Source organism: Sinocyclocheilus anshuiensis, unplaced genomic scaffold, assembly GCF_001515605.1.
Source record: "Sinocyclocheilus anshuiensis isolate Anshui unplaced genomic scaffold, SAMN03320099.WGS_v1.1 scaffold124, whole genome shotgun sequence".
Lineage (NCBI taxonomy): Eukaryota > Metazoa > Chordata > Actinopteri > Cypriniformes > Cyprinidae > Sinocyclocheilus > Sinocyclocheilus anshuiensis.
Window position 1 is genome coordinate 1055601 of NW_015554082.1, and position 17460 is coordinate 1073060.

General features: G+C 36.2%; 3 protein-coding genes across 11 annotated transcripts; 1 reads left to right on the forward strand and 2 right to left on the reverse strand.

Moving 5' to 3' along the window:
- Window positions 1-10: 10 nt before the first annotated feature.
- Window positions 11-11076, reverse strand: LOC107669086 (synaptotagmin-like protein 4). Of its 8 annotated transcripts, XM_016461191.1 has the most exons (19): window positions 10901-11076; window positions 10248-10340; window positions 9663-9735; window positions 8612-8749; window positions 6634-6849; window positions 6357-6466; window positions 6020-6134; window positions 5213-5347; window positions 5038-5134; window positions 4838-4934; window positions 4108-4208; window positions 3912-4004; window positions 3508-3686; window positions 3235-3325; window positions 2666-2827; window positions 1994-2102; window positions 1800-1908; window positions 1506-1717; window positions 12-909 (listed from the first exon to the last, which is right to left on the reverse strand). In XM_016461191.1, the coding sequence occupies exons 4-19, from the start codon at window positions 8725-8727 to the stop codon at window positions 767-769; spliced, it is 2085 nt and encodes a 694-aa protein (XP_016316677.1). In that variant the 5' UTR covers window positions 8728-8749; window positions 9663-9735; window positions 10248-10340; window positions 10901-11076; the 3' UTR covers window positions 12-766. The 8 variants fall into 8 exon arrangements, with proteins under 8 accessions (XP_016316682.1, XP_016316677.1, XP_016316680.1 ...); XM_016461194.1 differs by lacking the exon at window positions 10248-10340 and having other exon boundaries at window positions 3969-4004; XM_016461190.1 differs by lacking the exon at window positions 10248-10340.
- Window positions 11077-11993: 917 nt separating this feature from the next.
- On the reverse strand, window positions 11994-14905 carry LOC107669089 (tRNA wybutosine-synthesizing protein 2 homolog). Its single transcript, XM_016461199.1, has 7 exons — window positions 14702-14905; window positions 14127-14295; window positions 13843-14041; window positions 13534-13684; window positions 13339-13448; window positions 13101-13258; window positions 11994-12493 (listed from the first exon to the last, which is right to left on the reverse strand). The coding sequence occupies exons 1-7, from the start codon at window positions 14752-14754 to the stop codon at window positions 12095-12097; spliced, it is 1239 nt and encodes a 412-aa protein (XP_016316685.1). The 5' UTR covers window positions 14755-14905; the 3' UTR covers window positions 11994-12094.
- Window positions 14906-15160: 255 nt separating this feature from the next.
- LOC107669090 (ribonuclease H2 subunit C-like) lies at window positions 15161-16991 on the forward strand. Of its 2 annotated transcripts, none has more exons than XM_016461200.1 (5): window positions 15161-15247; window positions 16095-16248; window positions 16329-16441; window positions 16557-16676; window positions 16785-16991. In XM_016461200.1, the coding sequence occupies exons 2-5, from the start codon at window positions 16095-16097 to the stop codon at window positions 16806-16808; spliced, it is 411 nt and encodes a 136-aa protein (XP_016316686.1). In that variant the 5' UTR covers window positions 15161-15247; the 3' UTR covers window positions 16809-16991. The 2 variants fall into 2 exon arrangements, with proteins under 2 accessions (XP_016316686.1, XP_016316687.1); XM_016461201.1 differs by lacking the exon at window positions 15161-15247 and adding an exon at window positions 15267-15309.
- The last annotated feature ends 469 nt before the right edge of the window (window positions 16992-17460 follow it).

Here is a 17460-nt window from a genome sequence, read left to right on the forward strand (position 1 = left end):
CTCCAGGTCTGATGTTGTGGGTGGAAGTTTTGTTTATAGCGACAGGCACCTCAAGAGCCTGTTTCCTAGACAAACAATCATTTGAAACTACATATTGCAGATATTATTCACAGAGAATCACAGCTGGAAATGTGATTTAGACCGGAACAGGTTTTAATCTACAACTGGAAAAGTGCCATGTGAGGATGCCCAAGATATTCAAATATTCTGAAGAAACTATCTATAATCGAGTGCACAGCACACAATGTGGATTCTTAAAAATATTTAATATTTATTAAATGCTGGTATTTTCATGTAGCTCCTAAAAAGAAGTTGCTCACAATGGAGTAAATCAGCATTATGACGTTAAAATACATTGTGTTTAAACACGTAAATATTTTTGGGCCATTTATCAAGTGCACGTTTAAAACCAAAGTATTATTCAAACTAAAATATTTACTGTCTCCATTTTTAAGAACAGCATTCAAATGATGTTGTATTTCAAAACATCCATTCAGCTGCAACATTTATAGGCAATAAATATAATTAACATATACACACTGCACATTTTCATATCATTATTTTTGAACTGCCTTAAATGTTTAAAAATATAAAAGCATTTTATGCACGGTCATATGCATTAACCTAAAAAGTCTTTAAAATATTACTGTGATGCATTAATGTTCTCATATTGCACAGCTGTAACAGCAACACACAAATGTTGTGGAATGTGTAACCCCCTGTCCTGATAATGGCTTTGGGTGAGTGGGGGGATTGCGCAATGTCCTTACTTGCCCTTTCCCATGGACGAGCGCAGTGGAAGAGTGCCCTCTGCCCAAGAGTCAGGGTACTGCATCATCTTCCTCCACAGCAAGATCTCCTCCCCTGTGGAGTCTGCCACCCACTCTTCCTTTCCCTCCTTGATATTCACTGTGAAAACATCAATTTAGACATTTATAATGTTCCAAATGATTTCAATTTCAAATGCTGTTCTTTGGATCTTTCTTTTTATGTAAAATGTATCATGGTTTCCACAGAAATATTAAGCAGCACAATTGTTTTCAACATTAATAATAATAATACATGCTTCTTGAGCACCACATTAGCATATGTGAATGATTTCTGAAAGATGAGACACTGAATACTGGATGGCTGCTGAAAATTCAGCTTTGCCATCAGAAATAAATTATTTTAAAATGTTAAAATATATTAAAATAGAAAAACATTTATTTTAAATTGCATAATCATTTCACCATATTACTGTTTTTACTTTGTTTTTGACCAAATAAGTGAATATAAGATACATTAAAGAGGTCTTGCTGAGACTTTAGTATGGTATACATTATTAGCTCAAGTTTTATTAACATGAATCATATCAATAAAGTTTGACTAGAAAAGAAAATACATGAATGGTGTTACAGTGACACTTCTTCTGAATTTGGTATCTGCAGTTAGTGAATCCAGTAATTAAATCAATGTTAAAGGCTTCTGAATTGATTTCAGCTCAAAGAAATATGTAGCATTACCTCCTCCCAAGCTGAGGCGAACTCCTCCCAGGAAGTCGTTGCTATGCAGGGTCTCTCTGTCCCAGACGGTGAGCTCCAGACATACATCCTTCAGCTGCTCCAGACTCAGGTCGGTGTACACAAATGTGTGGTTGTAGTTTGGGTTCTTTGTCTTCTTCACTACCGGAGTCTTCTTCTTTGAGGAAGACTTGTTCTTTGATGGCAGCAGATACCTGAAAGACAGTGCTATTAGTAGATATAAACAAACGAGGGCCTTTTAAAACAAAACAGATGTAATGAAACATGTTTGCAAACCCTTTCACAACGGAATCACATGTGCCTCCAGCTTTCATGGCTGTCAGATTTTTGGCCTCTTTGATCAACACGTGCAGCTCAGCACCATCTGTGGGTTTGGTCTTTTTTCCTTCAGTAGAGAATAGGTGGCATAATTTACTATGTAACACAAGCTAAAGACATTTTACAGATTATGTTAATGGTTTTCCCCTCACCTTTTCCATTAGAGTCTTCTGCATGTGTCTTATTTGCTGTGACGTACTTCAGTGAAATCACCAGCTCTCCTTTGTACTGATCAAATGGAGATGCTGGCTGAGCAGCTGCCTATGAAGACAAACAGGAAACAATGTTGAGATACAAAGAAGGTTCACTCTTATATGTATGAATGGGAGAAACTGCAACGCGCAATATGGCGGAATAGTCCCACCTTTTAATGAAAGAGCCAATCGCTGACTGGTAAAGTCATTTCGTCAATGCAGCGACCATTTGAATCTCCAGTTCCCATAGAAACCTGATCTTATTTTTAATAAAACTTATTTTTGCATGCGCATTGGCTGGCCAAGCCTAAAAATAAGCTTTTTAAACGCTATTTGAACATAAGAAACAACATTCATGGGGCAGTTCATATCAGATTTTGTTGCTGATTTGAAATATGTCATTTAATTGCGAGTTCAGCGAGCAGTTTTTGAGATTTCAGGATTCCCCCATTCATTTAGATAAGACTTGGCCTTGTATGAGCTGCCCGGTGGCATTGAAAATATGGCCACCGAGTGAACAGACTTTCCTTGAAAGGGTCTTTGGTATAAATCAGGCTTAACCATAACACTAAACAAAACAACAACTTGAGTACAGTGACTTATTGCTGTAGCATCAAAACAAGCATATACCTTTCCTCTAAGAGCCATACACTTTTGATGTGCAGAGTCAATATCATGGCTATCCATTGGTACCTCCACCTCACCCAGAAAGGCATTGTGGCCAAAACGGTCATAGTGCCAAACTGAGAGTTGCAGTGTTCGAGTCATGAGCTGGGTGCGGCTGATGGAATACTAAAACAAACAAGCACATGACAAGTTGTCACTATAAAATAAATTACAGTAAGGTTACCCTGTAGGAGCTTTGGCCAGTTTGTTTAGTCTGTGAACTGCGCATGTTGTTTGCTCTAGATTAAAATGGGGCAAGCATATGAACTAATATTTGTCTGACTGTGACTCGGTGATAACAGTGTACTTATCTTCTCTGTCAATACTAAGCCCATTTGAAACCTGATGTTAGTGTGCAGTGTTTTAATTACCTGCCATTAAAGCACAGCATATAGACTTTTAAGTGTTTCTATTATTACCCACTGGTATCAGTTTCCGATAGTATTTATTGTTCCAAACCGTGAGGAATTAGTTATTTTGGGGAGTTTGGTTTTGCTAGGAATCGATTTATTGAAAAGGAATTGAAACTATACCTTCAGTGTTTCCTTGAAACTGGGGTTAATGTTATGTTTGATTGAGGTTTTCTTCTTGCTTTTGTCTGGGAGGAGGTAAGCCTTGACGTATCTGTAGAAAGAAATCAACCAATTGGGGGAGTTTAGCAGTGATTTTCTCTCTGTAACAGGGAAACCCAGTGGTATGGGTCACGGGTGGAAAATTATTATTCTTGGAAGACAGTAAAGAACTGAGACCCTCTCAGGAAACCACATGGAAATCACTTAGCATATGCTGTGTGGAGGCCTACTTACGGGTTGCACTTCTTTTTTGCTGCATCAGCATAAGCCAGGCCTTTACACTCATGGATCACAATAGACAGGCACTGGCTGGGCTCGTCGTAGCCGAGAGAGAAGAAAATATCTCCACTCACTTCCACACAGTCATAGTCTCCTGCTTCACTGTACACACTCATCGTACTACCAAGAGTGGCCTGTGGAAAAAAAAAAAAAGACAGCTGGGTAGCATATTCAAGTGTCTAATATTTGATTTTATTTAATTTGTGATTTTATTTAATAAATTAATTTAAACCAAAAATAAATATATAAATACTGTTGTATTATTAGTAATAATCTATTTAAAATTAAACAATGTCAATATTACTTCATTTTAATTATTATTTAATATTATTTTAATTAATAATATTAAAGTGGGTTACCCTCGAGCCTCCCAAACTTCCTGAGCTATTACTGAATTTCTGCCTGTGTATATTCACCAAGTTATCAATATCTTCCTCCTCCTCCTCATCATCCTAATGAAACAACTCAGACATTCAGGTCACTTTAGATTGCAGATGTAAATAATGCAGTGCAAACTTGTTTAAAATAGTTTGAATTTGTTAGAAATTAACTCACAGCATTAAGGCCAGGAACAGACTGGCTTCTGTCTCCCATAGAGGGTGTAGCACTTTCTGTTCCATCTTCACGCAAATCAAGCGTGGAGGCTGGTTTAATATCTATGACAAAACAGTGTTTGCATATTTAAAACCCAGAGTAAAGTAAAGTAAAATAAACAAATGTACACTAATGTTCAAAAGTTTGGGGACAGAAGATTTTGTAATTTTGTAAAGATTTTGTAAGATTTTTACGTTTCTTATGCTCACTAAGACTGCACAAATTGGAATAAAAAAATACAGTAAAAACAGTAATATTGTGAAATATTATTATAAATCAGAATAACCATTTTCTATTTGAATACATTTTAAAATTACATTTATTCCTGAGATGGCAAAGCTGAATTTTCAGCAGCCATTACTCCAATCTTCAGTGTCACATGATCCTTCAGAAATCATTCTAATATGCTGATTTGGTGCTCAGAAAAGATGTACTATTATTATTATCAATTTTGAAAACTTTTGTGCTGCTCAATATTTTTGTGGAAAACCATGATACATTTTCTCAGAATGATTTAATAAATAGAAAGAACAGCATTTATTTGAAATATAAATTTTTGGCTTTAAATGGCTTCACTGTCAGTTCAGATCAATTTAATGCTTCTTTGCTGAATGAAAGTATTACATTCTTTAAAAAAAAATAGCTGAAACTTGCTGGTCCCGGACTATTGAACAGTAGTGTATACTCATACCTGATAGTTTGTGCACTCTTCTGACACTTTTCTTGAAAAGCCCATCCACGTCACGCAAGGAGTCAGAGCAGGCATTCATGTGATGAATTAATGAGGCCTTAATTTAGAGGGGTGACGGAAATTCAATAGGTGACACATAAACAGAACTAGGACAGAGAAAATACATGGCTTAACAGGGTGAGCTATGAATAAACACTTACTGTCTCAGTGGTAGATGGGCTGTCACTGTTAGCGGGGAGCATCAGGATGGACACAGCAGGGTCTGCTGAACTAGTCTTGTCTGTCGGTTCCTCTTTTCTAGGTACAAATCAGAGGCTTGCATCACACTATTACACCATTAGCCATGGATTTCTGCATCTCAGAATCAGATCTTACCTTTGCATTATGGGGGTACTGTGGGACGATTCGGTCTCAGCACGGCTGCTGCCCAGACTGGCTTTTTCTATTGATTCTGTGTCACTACGTTGTTGCTCTCGCACATCAAGTCCCTCATAAGCCTCAAGAGGTGAGCTGAAAGAATGAGACAGGATGAAGTATAGAGTGCTGAACAAAGGTGTCATCCTGTTAAATAAATATTAAAACACCTCAACCATACTGCCACTGCATAGCTGGAGACATACATGTAGAATAGAAATAGTACACAGGATAAAAATATACTTTACTACTCATCCTAACGTCATTACAAACCTACATGCTTTTTTTCTGTGGAACACAACAATGATAAGATCTCAAACAAACAGACTGGACGTTATCATCAAATGTATTTGCTTTTGCATGTCTCGCAACCAAATGCTATTAAGTCAAAACTGCACCTACTGGAGCTTGACAGCTTGTGGAGACTGTTGTTGTACAGAAAAGATCTATGTGAATGATCTCTAAAACATATATATTTGTGTGTCTATGTGTGGTTTGCAGAAAAAAAAAATACAGCATACAGTTTACAATGATACAAGGATTAATACATTTTGACAGATTTTGTATTTTTGGGTGAACTATCTCTTTAACAAAGAACTTGGCTGTGTGATATTTAATAGAATAAAGTGATATAACACTTATTAAAGAGATGACTGGAAAAACATAAATATTTAAAATGAAATAGTAAATATTTAAATGATAAAGAACTACATTATTTGCTCAGTAGAAACATGAGACTACACATAATAAGTGCTGATGATGACACACCTCTTATTTGCTAGTGCAATGTCCTTCAGTCTTGGCTTGGGCACAGGTACAGTTTGGCTGGAATTCAACTCGGCTCTGTTTAACAGCATTTCCCCAGCTGTCTCATGCTTTTTACCTAGAACAGAGAGATGTGATTTTTAAAATGGGGAAGTGAGTTTTGTATAATGATTAATCTTAAAACACTGCCAGCCATTTTACTCTAGAGTAAACAGGAGAACTGTTCTTATGTCCTCTCCTCTTGGTGAACACACACAAAGAAAATCTACTTTCCACCCTTCATGAAAACAAAATGTTAAAGTCTCTATCAGACTGTCTGGCATCTGCTTCCTGTACTCACTCAGAGGCCTTTTCCTGAGGGAAACTCGGACTAAGTCGTGTCCAGGATCTGTAGAGTAGCGGTTAACCCTCTCGTCCAAGAACCAGTCTCCAGTGCTCATCTTCAGATCTCTGAGAAAAAAAAAAAAAAACCTTAAGTTGAGTTTTTTGTTGAACATTAACCTTTTCCATTAAGCAAGGGCCTCATTTTCCAGTCTAATGTGCCTCTTAATGATAGGGTTTCTAAGTGGACTGAGGCCAAAGAGAGGGATACTGGGAGGCACGGGGTACACACTCACATCTCTTTGGCACACACTGTGCACATCCAAGATCCGTTGGGTCGAGCAGATTGACATTTTTTGCAAACATGATGTTTGCATACTCTGCACTGGCTACCGTTGCAGGTCAGAAGGCCCATAGGCTCTTGACAGCGGCCACAGCTGCGCTCGCTGTATTTCCCACTGCCACGTTTCACACCCTTTCTTCTGATTTCCAGCAACTCAGTTTTTAGCTTCCTAAGAATACAAAAATTAGCATTTATTCCCCTGAATTTCTTGCCTGATCCTTTCCAGGGTACAAAATAGAGTCTAAAGGCCTGTTCATACAAAGGACAATAACTTTAAAGTTTTAATAATAACTTTAATAATAACTAATTTTGTGAGAATAGGGAAGTCCACACTACAGCTATAACGATAATGAAACAGAATAATCACTGTTATAACAATTTTTTTTTCCAGCTGATGAAAATTAAAAACATTGACGGCCAATCAGAATACATCAGACTTTAAAGGGTTAGTTCACCCAAAAATGAAAATTCTGTTATTAATTACTCACCCTCATGTCGTTCCAAACCCGTAAGACCTTCGTTCATCTTCAGAACACAAATTAAGATATTTTTGATGGAATCTGAGAGCTGTCTGACCCTGCATAGACAGCAACGCAACTGAAATGTTCCCAAGTCCAGAGACGTAGCAAGGAGATCGGTAAAATAATTCATGTGACATCAGTGGTTCAACCGCAATTATACGAAGCTACGAGAATACTTTTTGTGCGCAAAAGAAAAAAAATAATGACTTTATTCAACAATTCGTCTCCTCCGCCTCACCCTGTAGCGCCATTTTGGAGAGTATCCGCTGGATGTAAACGTATGCTGTTCTGTGTCAGCTGCGTCACACGGATACGCTGTTTTCGTTCAGATCAAATCACAACAACGCAGGAAACAGATCCGGCGTGACGCAGCTGACACAGAACAGCATACGTTTACATCCAGCGGATACTCTCCAAAATGGCGCTACACAGACAGCTCTCAGATTCCATCAAAAATATCTTAATTTGTGTTCAAAATGGCTAATATAGTGATCCTTATATAGCTATCTTCATAGTTTATGGTTTGTGGTATGAACAGGCCATTAAACAAACATAAACATTAAATAAACTACACTCTTCAAATTAAAAAGTATGGGGTCAGTAAGATTTTTTTTAAACTAAGGTTTTTTAAGAAGTCTCTAACCAAGGCTGCATTTATTTAATAATAATAAAAAAATACAGTTAAAACAGCAATATTGTGAAATATTATTATGATTTAAAATAACTTTTATATTTTAATATGCTTTAAAATGTAATTTATTCCTGTGAAGCTGAATTTTCATCAGCCATTACTCTAGTATTCAGTGTCACATGATCCTTCAAAAATCATACTAATATGCTAATCATACACTCTAAAAAATGCTGGGTTGTTTCAACCCAATTTTGGGTCAAATATGGACTAACCCAACTGTTGGGTTAAATTTTGGTTACATTTTTAAATTAACTTTTTAACCCAACAGTTGGGTTAGTCCATATTTGACCCAAAATTGGGTTGAAACAACCCAGCATTTTTAGAGTGTACTATTATTTCTTCTTATTGTGAATGTTGTAAATGGTTTCTGCTTAATATTTCTTGTAGAAACCATAATAAACGTTTTCAGAGTTCTTACTGACCCAAAATTTTGAACGGTACTACTGCATTTAAAACAAAATAAAAGAACGTAAATGTGATGTTTAATGTACACTTAAAAAAACACAACAGGTAACAAGTTTGCATAAATTAAGCTAAATTTAATTTTTAAATATTTTTTTTATTAATTATTTAAATGAATTAGTCGCTATGGCTATTTTGAGACCAGAGAAATTATTTATTGCTATTTTAAAATCATATAAATTACATATGAATAATTTTATTTAATTATGCATTTCTAGAACAAGACTTATTCTCAATGACGCAACCGTGACACTCACTTTACACGGAGCTCCTCCAAGCGCCTCAGCTCCTCATCTCGCCGAAGGACTTCTAGTATGAATTCTTGCTCAGACTCAGTCAGGAAGGACACGTTGATCTCCATGTTCTGCATCATCCTTGGGAGTCAAGTCCTGCTTCTAAGGAATAAAAAACAAACAAATGGCTCTGGATGCATTAAGTCAACAAAATATTAAAGGGGTCATATGATGCGATTTCAATTTTTCCTTTCTCTTTGGAGTGTTACAAGCTCTTGGCACATAAAGAAGATCTGTAAAGTTGCAAAGACTAAAGTCTCAAATCCAAAAAGATTCTTTATAAAATTCAAAAGAGGACACAACTAGAAAAACTAGTGGTTAAGTTGTATTTACAACACTGTTCTGGAACAGTTCGACCCAAATATTCAGATGTGTGCAGCACATTTTATGGAGGACGACCAGGCCTGGATTTTATTTTGTGTTTTGGTTCTGTTTGTGCGGGGCTGTCGCGCTACTGTGTGTTTATTTTATTATTAAAGTTTTGTTTAAATGTTTGCCGGTTCCCACCTCCATCTTCCCAATCTACGAACTTTGTTACAGCCTCTTTTATAATGGGTTTTACTGGTTTTGTCTCCTCGCGCGGAACACGGCATCACAGTATGGTAAGGGGCGTAACATTTCCGTCACACGCTTGAGGTATTAGGCCAATCACAACGCAATGGATAGCTGGCCAATCAGAGCACACCTTGCTTTTCAACACATTGCATTACACCAAATACAAAAAATAATGTTCTTTTTATCAATGTCATATGACCCCTTTAAATGTCAACACAAATGCGAATTACAGAAACTCGTAGAACCACATACAACCGCTTACAGAGTAGCATACCAGTGTTGCTTACCGATAATAATGAATATACAAGCACCTAACCAAGAATATGTCATTTGCTTTTCAGAGACAAGTCCAACATAGGCCTACATAATGAGAGTGTTACACAAATAAAGGAAGTCCTACTGTTTGTAAAAAGGGTAGAGACCTGGAGACAGGGCAGAATTGACAAAGAAAGGGAGTGACCTTTCACAGTTCCTCCACGCAGTGTCTGTCAGTGTCAGTATGTCAGAGGCTCTTCAACACCTCCCTGCAGGAGCTGAGTAATTAGACAAACACAAGGACACCCTGTGACATGCAGCTCCACATGCAAATTAGTTGGTTACCGATGGCTCGCAATGCCAATATCGCAGCAGGGAAGTGGAGATATTCACATCCCAGCATCTACCACATAAATCAAGTATAAGCATATTAGCATTAGTAAATCATTTAATAAATCAATCCAAGCAAATGTACGTGTTTTGCTAAAATATAGGTAGGCTACTTCTAAACGAGACAGCTTCTCATCATGTTCTTACTGAAAAGAACGAAAATAATATTCTGACCAGAGAGCATGAGAACCTTGTTTTGATTAGTCACTGGTAAAAATTATGGACAGCAAATCAATAAAATGTATGTTGTTTGGGAATAAATAACTAAGAGCCTGGGAAAAGGGGCTGAGCACTGGAATGTCATCAGGAAAAGAGGAAAACAACATGCAGTCAGCGTATCACAGGAGTTGCCGCTCTTTATGGACACACAACCATGGGTGGAGGTCTTCAGCAAACCTACATTTTTTAATGAGGCATTTATGATGATTATTACTTGGTAGCTAGCACCCATAAGCCTTGTGAAAGCCTTTTGAGCTCAACTGGTGGAAAGCGTCTGAGAAAAGAAAGAAAAAATTCAATAACCTTCAATTAAGACTGGTTTGGTCAATATCCAAAATAAATAGACCTTCTTAACAAACTTGTTCCTCATTCTTTGAATGTTTCAGGAAAATAGAAAGGATTAAAGTGTGCATGGACCTTCCTCCAGCTAACGTAACGTTATAACCTAGATCTGAAGGATCTGTCCTGCTCTAACACATGGACAACAACGTCAAATTGACTTAACTAAATTATCCAACATTACACATAAAAGAGTCCAATATTTAACAGAAAAGTAACAGTTAACGTATAGGAAAATAAAACGCAAAATAACAGTTAGCGCGTAAAGGAAAATAGAATACAAATGTTAGCACACTTCAAGATCTCAAAAGAAGAGTGAATACATAGACGCATAATGACAACAACTTAGACACTCTCTCGACTCGTTGCGTCTCTTAGGGAAGCATTTTATTCTAAAGTAGAATCTAAACAGTGTTAGTACAGTTTGTCGTATTTAAAATAGATGCCTAACATCTTAACAAAATTTCTTCAAATGTGCTTTAAATGTTTTCTTACCAATAGCGCAGGATTTTCCCACACTGCTTTTCTCCCTGCGAGATCAATGACTTCCAGCTTTGCCAAATAAACGTCGTTCCGGAACAAACGCAAACTTTTCAGTCAGCGCTGGATCACCGTGCAACAGGTGCGCGACTGCGCGCGCAGACGTCAGCGTTTCCTCCGTGGAAGGAGGAGGTCAGTGGACAGAATCACATATTGCTTTGTAGTCCTGTGTTTTAAGATTTAAATTGATGTGAAGCTTAGAGAACAGCTAAAAAAAATAAATGTCAATAATATAATAGGCGTTTTTGTATAAAATAATGCGTAACGTTTATGAGGTGAAATATGTACTGGTACATTTTAAGCGCTGGAGTAATGACAAAGAAACTTTTTGTATATAAGCAAATCTCTTTTGGATAAAAAAAAAATCATGAAGGGAGCATTAATAGTAGTTATTTAGTTCTGGGTGGAAGTGATGTAATTATAAATTTGGTCATAATGGCCACAGGATAGAACATTTTTTTTTTTTTTACACTGTTTGTGGTTAGAATTTTTCTTCTTTTAAAGATACTCCCAATTTTATTCAGCAAGGATGCATGGAGCTAACCAAAAGTGACAGTAAATACATTCTAATGTCACAGATTCCTGTGCTGTATAAATGCTGTTCTTTTGAACTTTCTGTTTATCAGAGGATCCCTAAATGAATTGTTTCAAGGTTTCCACAGCAAAATTAAGATGCACTGCTTTCAACATTGAAAAGTAACGTTCTTTAGCACCAAATGAGCACATTTAACAGTATTTTGATCAAATCAGTTCAGAATTGATAATCATAAAATACTTGTAAAAAAACATTTAAATAAATGTCTGAATGGTATGGTATATAATACAACAATTAATTAATATTAGGGAAATTCCATATACCTGTAAATAAAATAAATATCGATGGCCACTTAATAATTGGTGTTGCTCTTTATCTGTTGTTAGAGATAAAATTAAATAATCTTCACTGCGTTTCGAACAAGACAACCATACAGTACATAAGTGTACAGTGTTCATAAGTGAACAATATATATTTTTTTACATTTAAAATAACTATAAAATACCACTAAATTTTGCATTTCAAACACACACACCCAAAGAAAAGGGTAAAACTAATTATAGCTGATTATAAAGATTAGAATTAAAAACTTTATACATGATTGAATGTGTTTATCAGAGAGGTTTACACTCCAAGTCCAGAACTACATGACTGATATGTGGTGCGTATGTCTTAACATGCTCTATGTGCTTGATATTTGTCTTCCATTTGCTTCCAGTGATGTCTGACAAAAGTGTACAGATGCGTCTGGCTGTTTCTGAAGCCCAGGCAGTCCATGCTTGCATATCTCTCTGGATCCTCAGAGAAGATTCTTCCATAGAAGAGCCTTTTTCAACATCGATAGCAGATGAATGTTCAAGTGGTTCATGATGCAAAGGTGTTGTGACATTTTGATGAATATGCAGCATTCCACCAGTGTCTCTCTTTAGCAGACGACATGCCACTGGCCATCCTTCCTCCGAACTTGGTATGAGGCCCAAATTCACTCGATCAGCAAGATCACACAATGGAAGCTAAAAAGGATGTCCAAAAGTTTATTAATTCAGCTGACCAGATGTGCAAATAGCAAGATTACATAAGTGTGTTCATGATTAAATCAAGAACTATCTGCCAATGGGGTTAGAAAAATCAACTGGTATTCATACGGAAAACACATTTTTTGACCCCACTGACAGATGTTTTAAGCATAACCTCACTTAATTTTGTTCAGTTGCACAGAAAACAAGACTTCATATCTTCATTTTGCAACTCGAGTAAATGTTTCTTGATTTAAGGATGTTTAGATGTTTGAACTGGTAAAAAATGCTGAGGAAGATATTTATTTCTTGCAGTATATGCAACATTTAATGCAATGAATTTAAGATGTTTGCTTTTATTTATGGCTGTTTTTTAAGGCTTTAATTTGTGGAAGAGCAAAGACCTAGAGAACCCCTGATTTGGACATGTTCACATAATGAGAAAATTGTTATACATTATTATATATTGTCTCTTACCCAATGAGCTGATTCTCATCCACAACAAAAATGTTTTCGTTTTGTTTTTTCTAAAATATTAGTAAGTGAATTTAAGATAATGTCAATCAGCACTTTTGTATTTCAGTGTACAAGCCGTTATCCTGACCTGTCTGTTGTCTCCTGGATGGACAGTGCAGCGGTCTGACACACCGTTGACCTGCAGGTTTCTCTGTAGAGCTTTTACTGCATCTGGGTTCCATTCACATGCATGCACATGAGCAGCCTTAGCATGTACAAGATATGGAAGAGTGAAGTAGCCAATCCCTGGACAGTGGGGCAAAATCTGATCATACATCTTGGGTGATTAAAAACCATTCCAAAGGCACACACAGCATTGCTTTTACCTGCATATAAGTCAACCACAGTCTCTCCACTGCAGTCAAAGGAGGCTATTCTGAGCTTCTCTGTGATATTCCCAGAAGAGAACATGCACTTGGTGACATCAAACTCATACCTACATTTTAGACAGATTGATTAATATGAATATTTATTTAATATGTTGAGATTTTTTTCAAATAACACAGCATCTTATTGGTTACCTAATGTGGTTATCAATGTGTGTTACATAGCTGTTGTCTCCTAAAAGCATAGTCACTATAGGTGTACGATAACCATCCTGGGAGATTTTTTTAATTTGTGCTATACGTTTCCCTCCCAACGTCAGGGCAACTGCAGTCCAGAATTCAGATCCTAAAACAAATAAATATATTCAAGAATATATTGAAGACATTTAAGCTAATTACTATGAGATATTACTCTGGAAAAAAATATTAAGACAGAATATATAATCTAATTATTTTATATGCAAGCCTGGATGTACAGAGGGTCTGAGATTCATTATCACCCACCAATTTCTTTCCATATTGCATTAGAAAAGGAGCCTTCGCTAAACAGGACAAGATCTCCATGGCATTGCCATCGGCTAGGAATGTCTCTCTCTAGATCTTCACTCCATTTTTCTCCTTTAGAAACCAGCAAAGACTGTGCAGTCTCTAGAAGCCTCTTATAAGAAGATTTAACTTTTTCCTTCTTTGATAATGGGGGAGCCTAAAAAAATAAGCAGATATACTGACGCTCAGATGTTCAGTGAATTGGGTGCAAACATATATCTTAAATAATTGTGAATGCTTACCTGGATATCAACAATTTCACAAAAGCTGTCTTGTGCGACATATTTTGTTAGTGCCACTAGATCAAGCTGTGCCAGAAAAGATACTATGACTGGGAGGGTTACAGTCCCATCTGGGTGTTTCTGTGCACAGTACTTGCGGTCCAGAACACCTTGTGACAGTAGGTATTTTCTGAAAAACAGTTATACATAGTAATACACCAGGTTTCTAAATACAGAAACATGTAAAACCATTCAAGTTAACTGGTTTTAACATGACAGCGACTTCCTTACTTATTTTTACCCACGTTTCATGGAATATTTCAGTATTAACATAAAGAGATACCTTATGTTGATAATTATAAATCATTAACACTAAAAAAAAGCTTTAAAAAGATTTAATAACTGGCCAACTAACACTTTTAATCTGTTTAGTGTGTGATATATTTTTGATTGCAAATGCAAAAGGAATAAAAAGTTAAACTGTTCAAAAAACAAGAACCGATATCAACAGATTGCTTATATAAATTAAACGTAATTTTGCATAAAGGAAATTATGCCACAGAGATTCGGAGAGCAACTATTTGTATGTATCCTACCTGTACATTTGTGCGTGACGCTGCGGCACTTTTAAACACGAAATTACAACCATTTTCCACAGGAGGCGTTAGAAAAGTAATCAAAATATAGTAATTATCTAAACAAACTAATATGGGAGTCCATCAAAACCCAACTGACATGAACGAACGAGACACCGTCGCTTTCGAGTAATATCGTTCCTAGTCGGTTCCAAACTCCTGTAGGAATAATATCAGTGTTGCACTCGTAGAGCGCCTGGAAACAGGAAACAGTGCTGCTGTAATCATAAAAGAAATATAACAGACGTAATTATAAAGTTATGTGTGTGTCTGTTAATTTTTATATAAGTTGAAATTATAATACTACTACTAATAATAACAATAAAGTAAAAATACTGTCTTTTTTCGAGTCATCATCCGACGACACCAACGAACGGTAGATGGCAGAATGCTTTGGATTTTACCGCGAAAAACATCCGCGTGGTAGCGAAGAAATACAGAGCGCCCAATCACAGTAAACGCAGCTGCCCACGTGACACTTTATAAACAGAACCGAAAACAAGCAAGGTAAGATATCTGTTAGAAAATTACATCTCCGCTTTACCGTACTCTTTTACAAGTTTACAGAGGTTCAGTTCTGATAACACTGATATAAACTGCTTTTTCTGCGATCCTTATATCAACTGGAAAAAGTGTACAATTTATTGTAGAAGACATGTCTTTAATTCAACTTCACTTGACAACTGTTCTATTAATAATACAATTGTATACATGAGTCTTTTAATAGATAATCTGCCTTTCACTGCCATTTAATGTAATGTCATTTTGTAATTTTTACTTTAAAAAAAGAGTTAAAATATTAATGGCAACCTTATAGCGAGGCACTATGTCAGTGGAAACTAAGTTGTGTCCTGGTTTCCCTTATATGTGACCCTGGACCACAAAACCAGTCATAAGGGCCAATTTTTTAAAATTGAGATTTATACATCACCTGAAAGCTGAAATAAGCTTTCCATTGATGTATGGTTTAAGACACTATTTGGCCGAGATATAACTATTTGAAAATCTGGAATCTGAGGGTGCAAAAAAAACAAAATCTAAATATTGAGAAAATCGCCTTTAAAGTTGTCCAAATTAAGTTCTTAGCAATGCATATTACTAATCAAAAATTAGGTTTTGATATATTTATGGTAGGAAATTTACAAGATATCTTCATGGAACATGATCTTTACCTAATATCCTAATGATTTTTGGCATAAAATAAAAATCGATCATTTTGACCCATATTGTTTTGTTATTGCTACAAATATACCCGTGCTACTTATTACTGCTTTTGTGGTCCAGGGTCAAATATATTAATGAAATGACACTGTTAGTAATTGTCAAATGTGCTTTACACATTTTGTTTCACTAGATGTCAGCGAACAGTTGCGTGACAGCTATCCGGCTTGATTCCCTCAAGCAAGCTGACAAACCACAGATCCACTTGTTACCTTGTGAAATAGAGCATAATGGACCTGCTGAAGTTTTCAAGTTCTTTAATCCCACTGTGAAGGAACGCAAACACGGTTAGTCAAACAAGTACACACCTCGAGAATGAAACGAGTTGAAGCGCTCCACCCGATAAACATAACATTGTGTTGTGCAGAAACGACAGTGTCATTCAGAGGTCGGGGGCTGAAGGGTCAGGAATTGCATTGCCCACAAGGATACACAGGACTAGTGCTAAAAGAGGTCCAGAAGCCTGCATTTGATCAAGAGGTACCTGCACTGTGCCTTACTTTTGAATTCACTGATATCATGAATTTCTAAATAACAGATCATGCTTTTTAAAACACTAGTCCTTAAACTTTTTTTTTCTGTCATTTGTTTTTAGGACAGAGTAGTGAAAGTTTCTTCAGTGTTCCATCATTTCACATACTGGAATTTGGAGACTCCTCCCACATCTGATGATGGAGTTGTGATGGCGATGGCATGGCCTGAGCTAGCAGAGGCAGTGAGTACCTTTTGATGACTATTAATCACATTAGAATGTGCTCTAAAAAACATCCGTCTCAATTCACTTAGCATTAATTAACTTCTAAATCAATACCTCTTTCTGCAGATGCATGGACCAGTGGACGACTGATAATGGACATTGTTTTATTGTGGAGTACATTGTTACAGTTAAACAAATGTGAAAATGAATCTTTGTTGGAAGACAGAATAAGTAACTTACTGTGTTGTGGTATTAACCACCATTTTACCAAACATATGTTGAAGAATATCACAGTGCAACATTACTAACTATTAAAAGTCTTGTTTTATTGTTTTCCCTTGTGCAGACTTTTAATTTAGACATTTGGCCATTATTTAACAGTAACTGGTAGGTTTTGATCTGATGTACATTACCTTTCAAACGTTTGGGGTTTGTATATTTTTGAAAGAAGTCTCTTATGCTCACAAAGGCTGCATTTATTTGATCAAAAATACAGTAAAACAGAAATATTGTGAATTATTATCAAAATGTACAATAACGGTTTATTTGAATATATTTTAAAATGTAATTATTTCTGTGATGGCAAAGCTGAATTTTCAGCAGCCATTATTACTCCAGCCTTCAGTTTCACACGATTCTTCAGAAATCATTCTAATATAAGCAAATCAGCATGTTAAAATAGCTTTAATATGCTGATTTGCTCAAGAAACTATTATCATAAATGTGGAAAACAGCTGTGCTCTCTAATATTATTAAAACCATGATACGTTTTTCAGAATTCTTTGAAGAATAGAAAGCATTT

What these genes read in the sequence shown, in the direction of transcription:
- LOC107669086 (XM_016461192.1), bottom strand. Translation starts at nt 8,727, where the DNA reads ATGATGCAGAACATGGAGATCAACGTGTCCTTCCTGACTGAGTCTGAG. An exon ending in GTATGGCTCTTAGAGGAAAG is followed by an intron (nt 2,103 to 2,665) that starts GTATATGCTTGT and finishes TTGTCTTCATAG; the next exon opens with GCAGCTGCTCAGCCAGCATC. An exon ending in TCGCCTCAGCTTGGGAGGAG is followed by an intron (nt 910 to 1,505) that starts GTAATGCTACAT and finishes ATGTTTTCACAG; the next exon opens with TGAATATCAAGGAGGGAAAG.
- LOC107669089 (XM_016461199.1), bottom strand. Translation starts at nt 14,754, where the DNA reads ATGGTTGTAATTTCGTGTTTAAAAGTGCCGCAGCGTCACGCACAAATG. An exon ending in GTGAAATTGTTGATATCCAG is followed by an intron (nt 14,042 to 14,126) that starts GTAAGCATTCAC and finishes TTATTTTTTTAG; the next exon opens with GCTCCCCCATTATCAAAGAA. An exon ending in TGTGGTTGACTTATATGCAG is followed by an intron (nt 13,259 to 13,338) that starts GTAAAAGCAATG and finishes CCCACTGTCCAG; the next exon opens with GGATTGGCTACTTCACTCTT.
- LOC107669090 (XM_016461200.1), top strand. Translation starts at nt 16,095, where the DNA reads ATGTCAGCGAACAGTTGCGTGACAGCTATCCGGCTTGATTCCCTCAAG. An exon ending in TGTGAAGGAACGCAAACACG is followed by an intron (nt 16,249 to 16,328) that starts GTTAGTCAAACA and finishes TGTGTTGTGCAG; the next exon opens with AAACGACAGTGTCATTCAGA. An exon ending in AGCCTGCATTTGATCAAGAG is followed by an intron (nt 16,442 to 16,556) that starts GTACCTGCACTG and finishes ATTTGTTTTTAG; the next exon opens with GACAGAGTAGTGAAAGTTTC.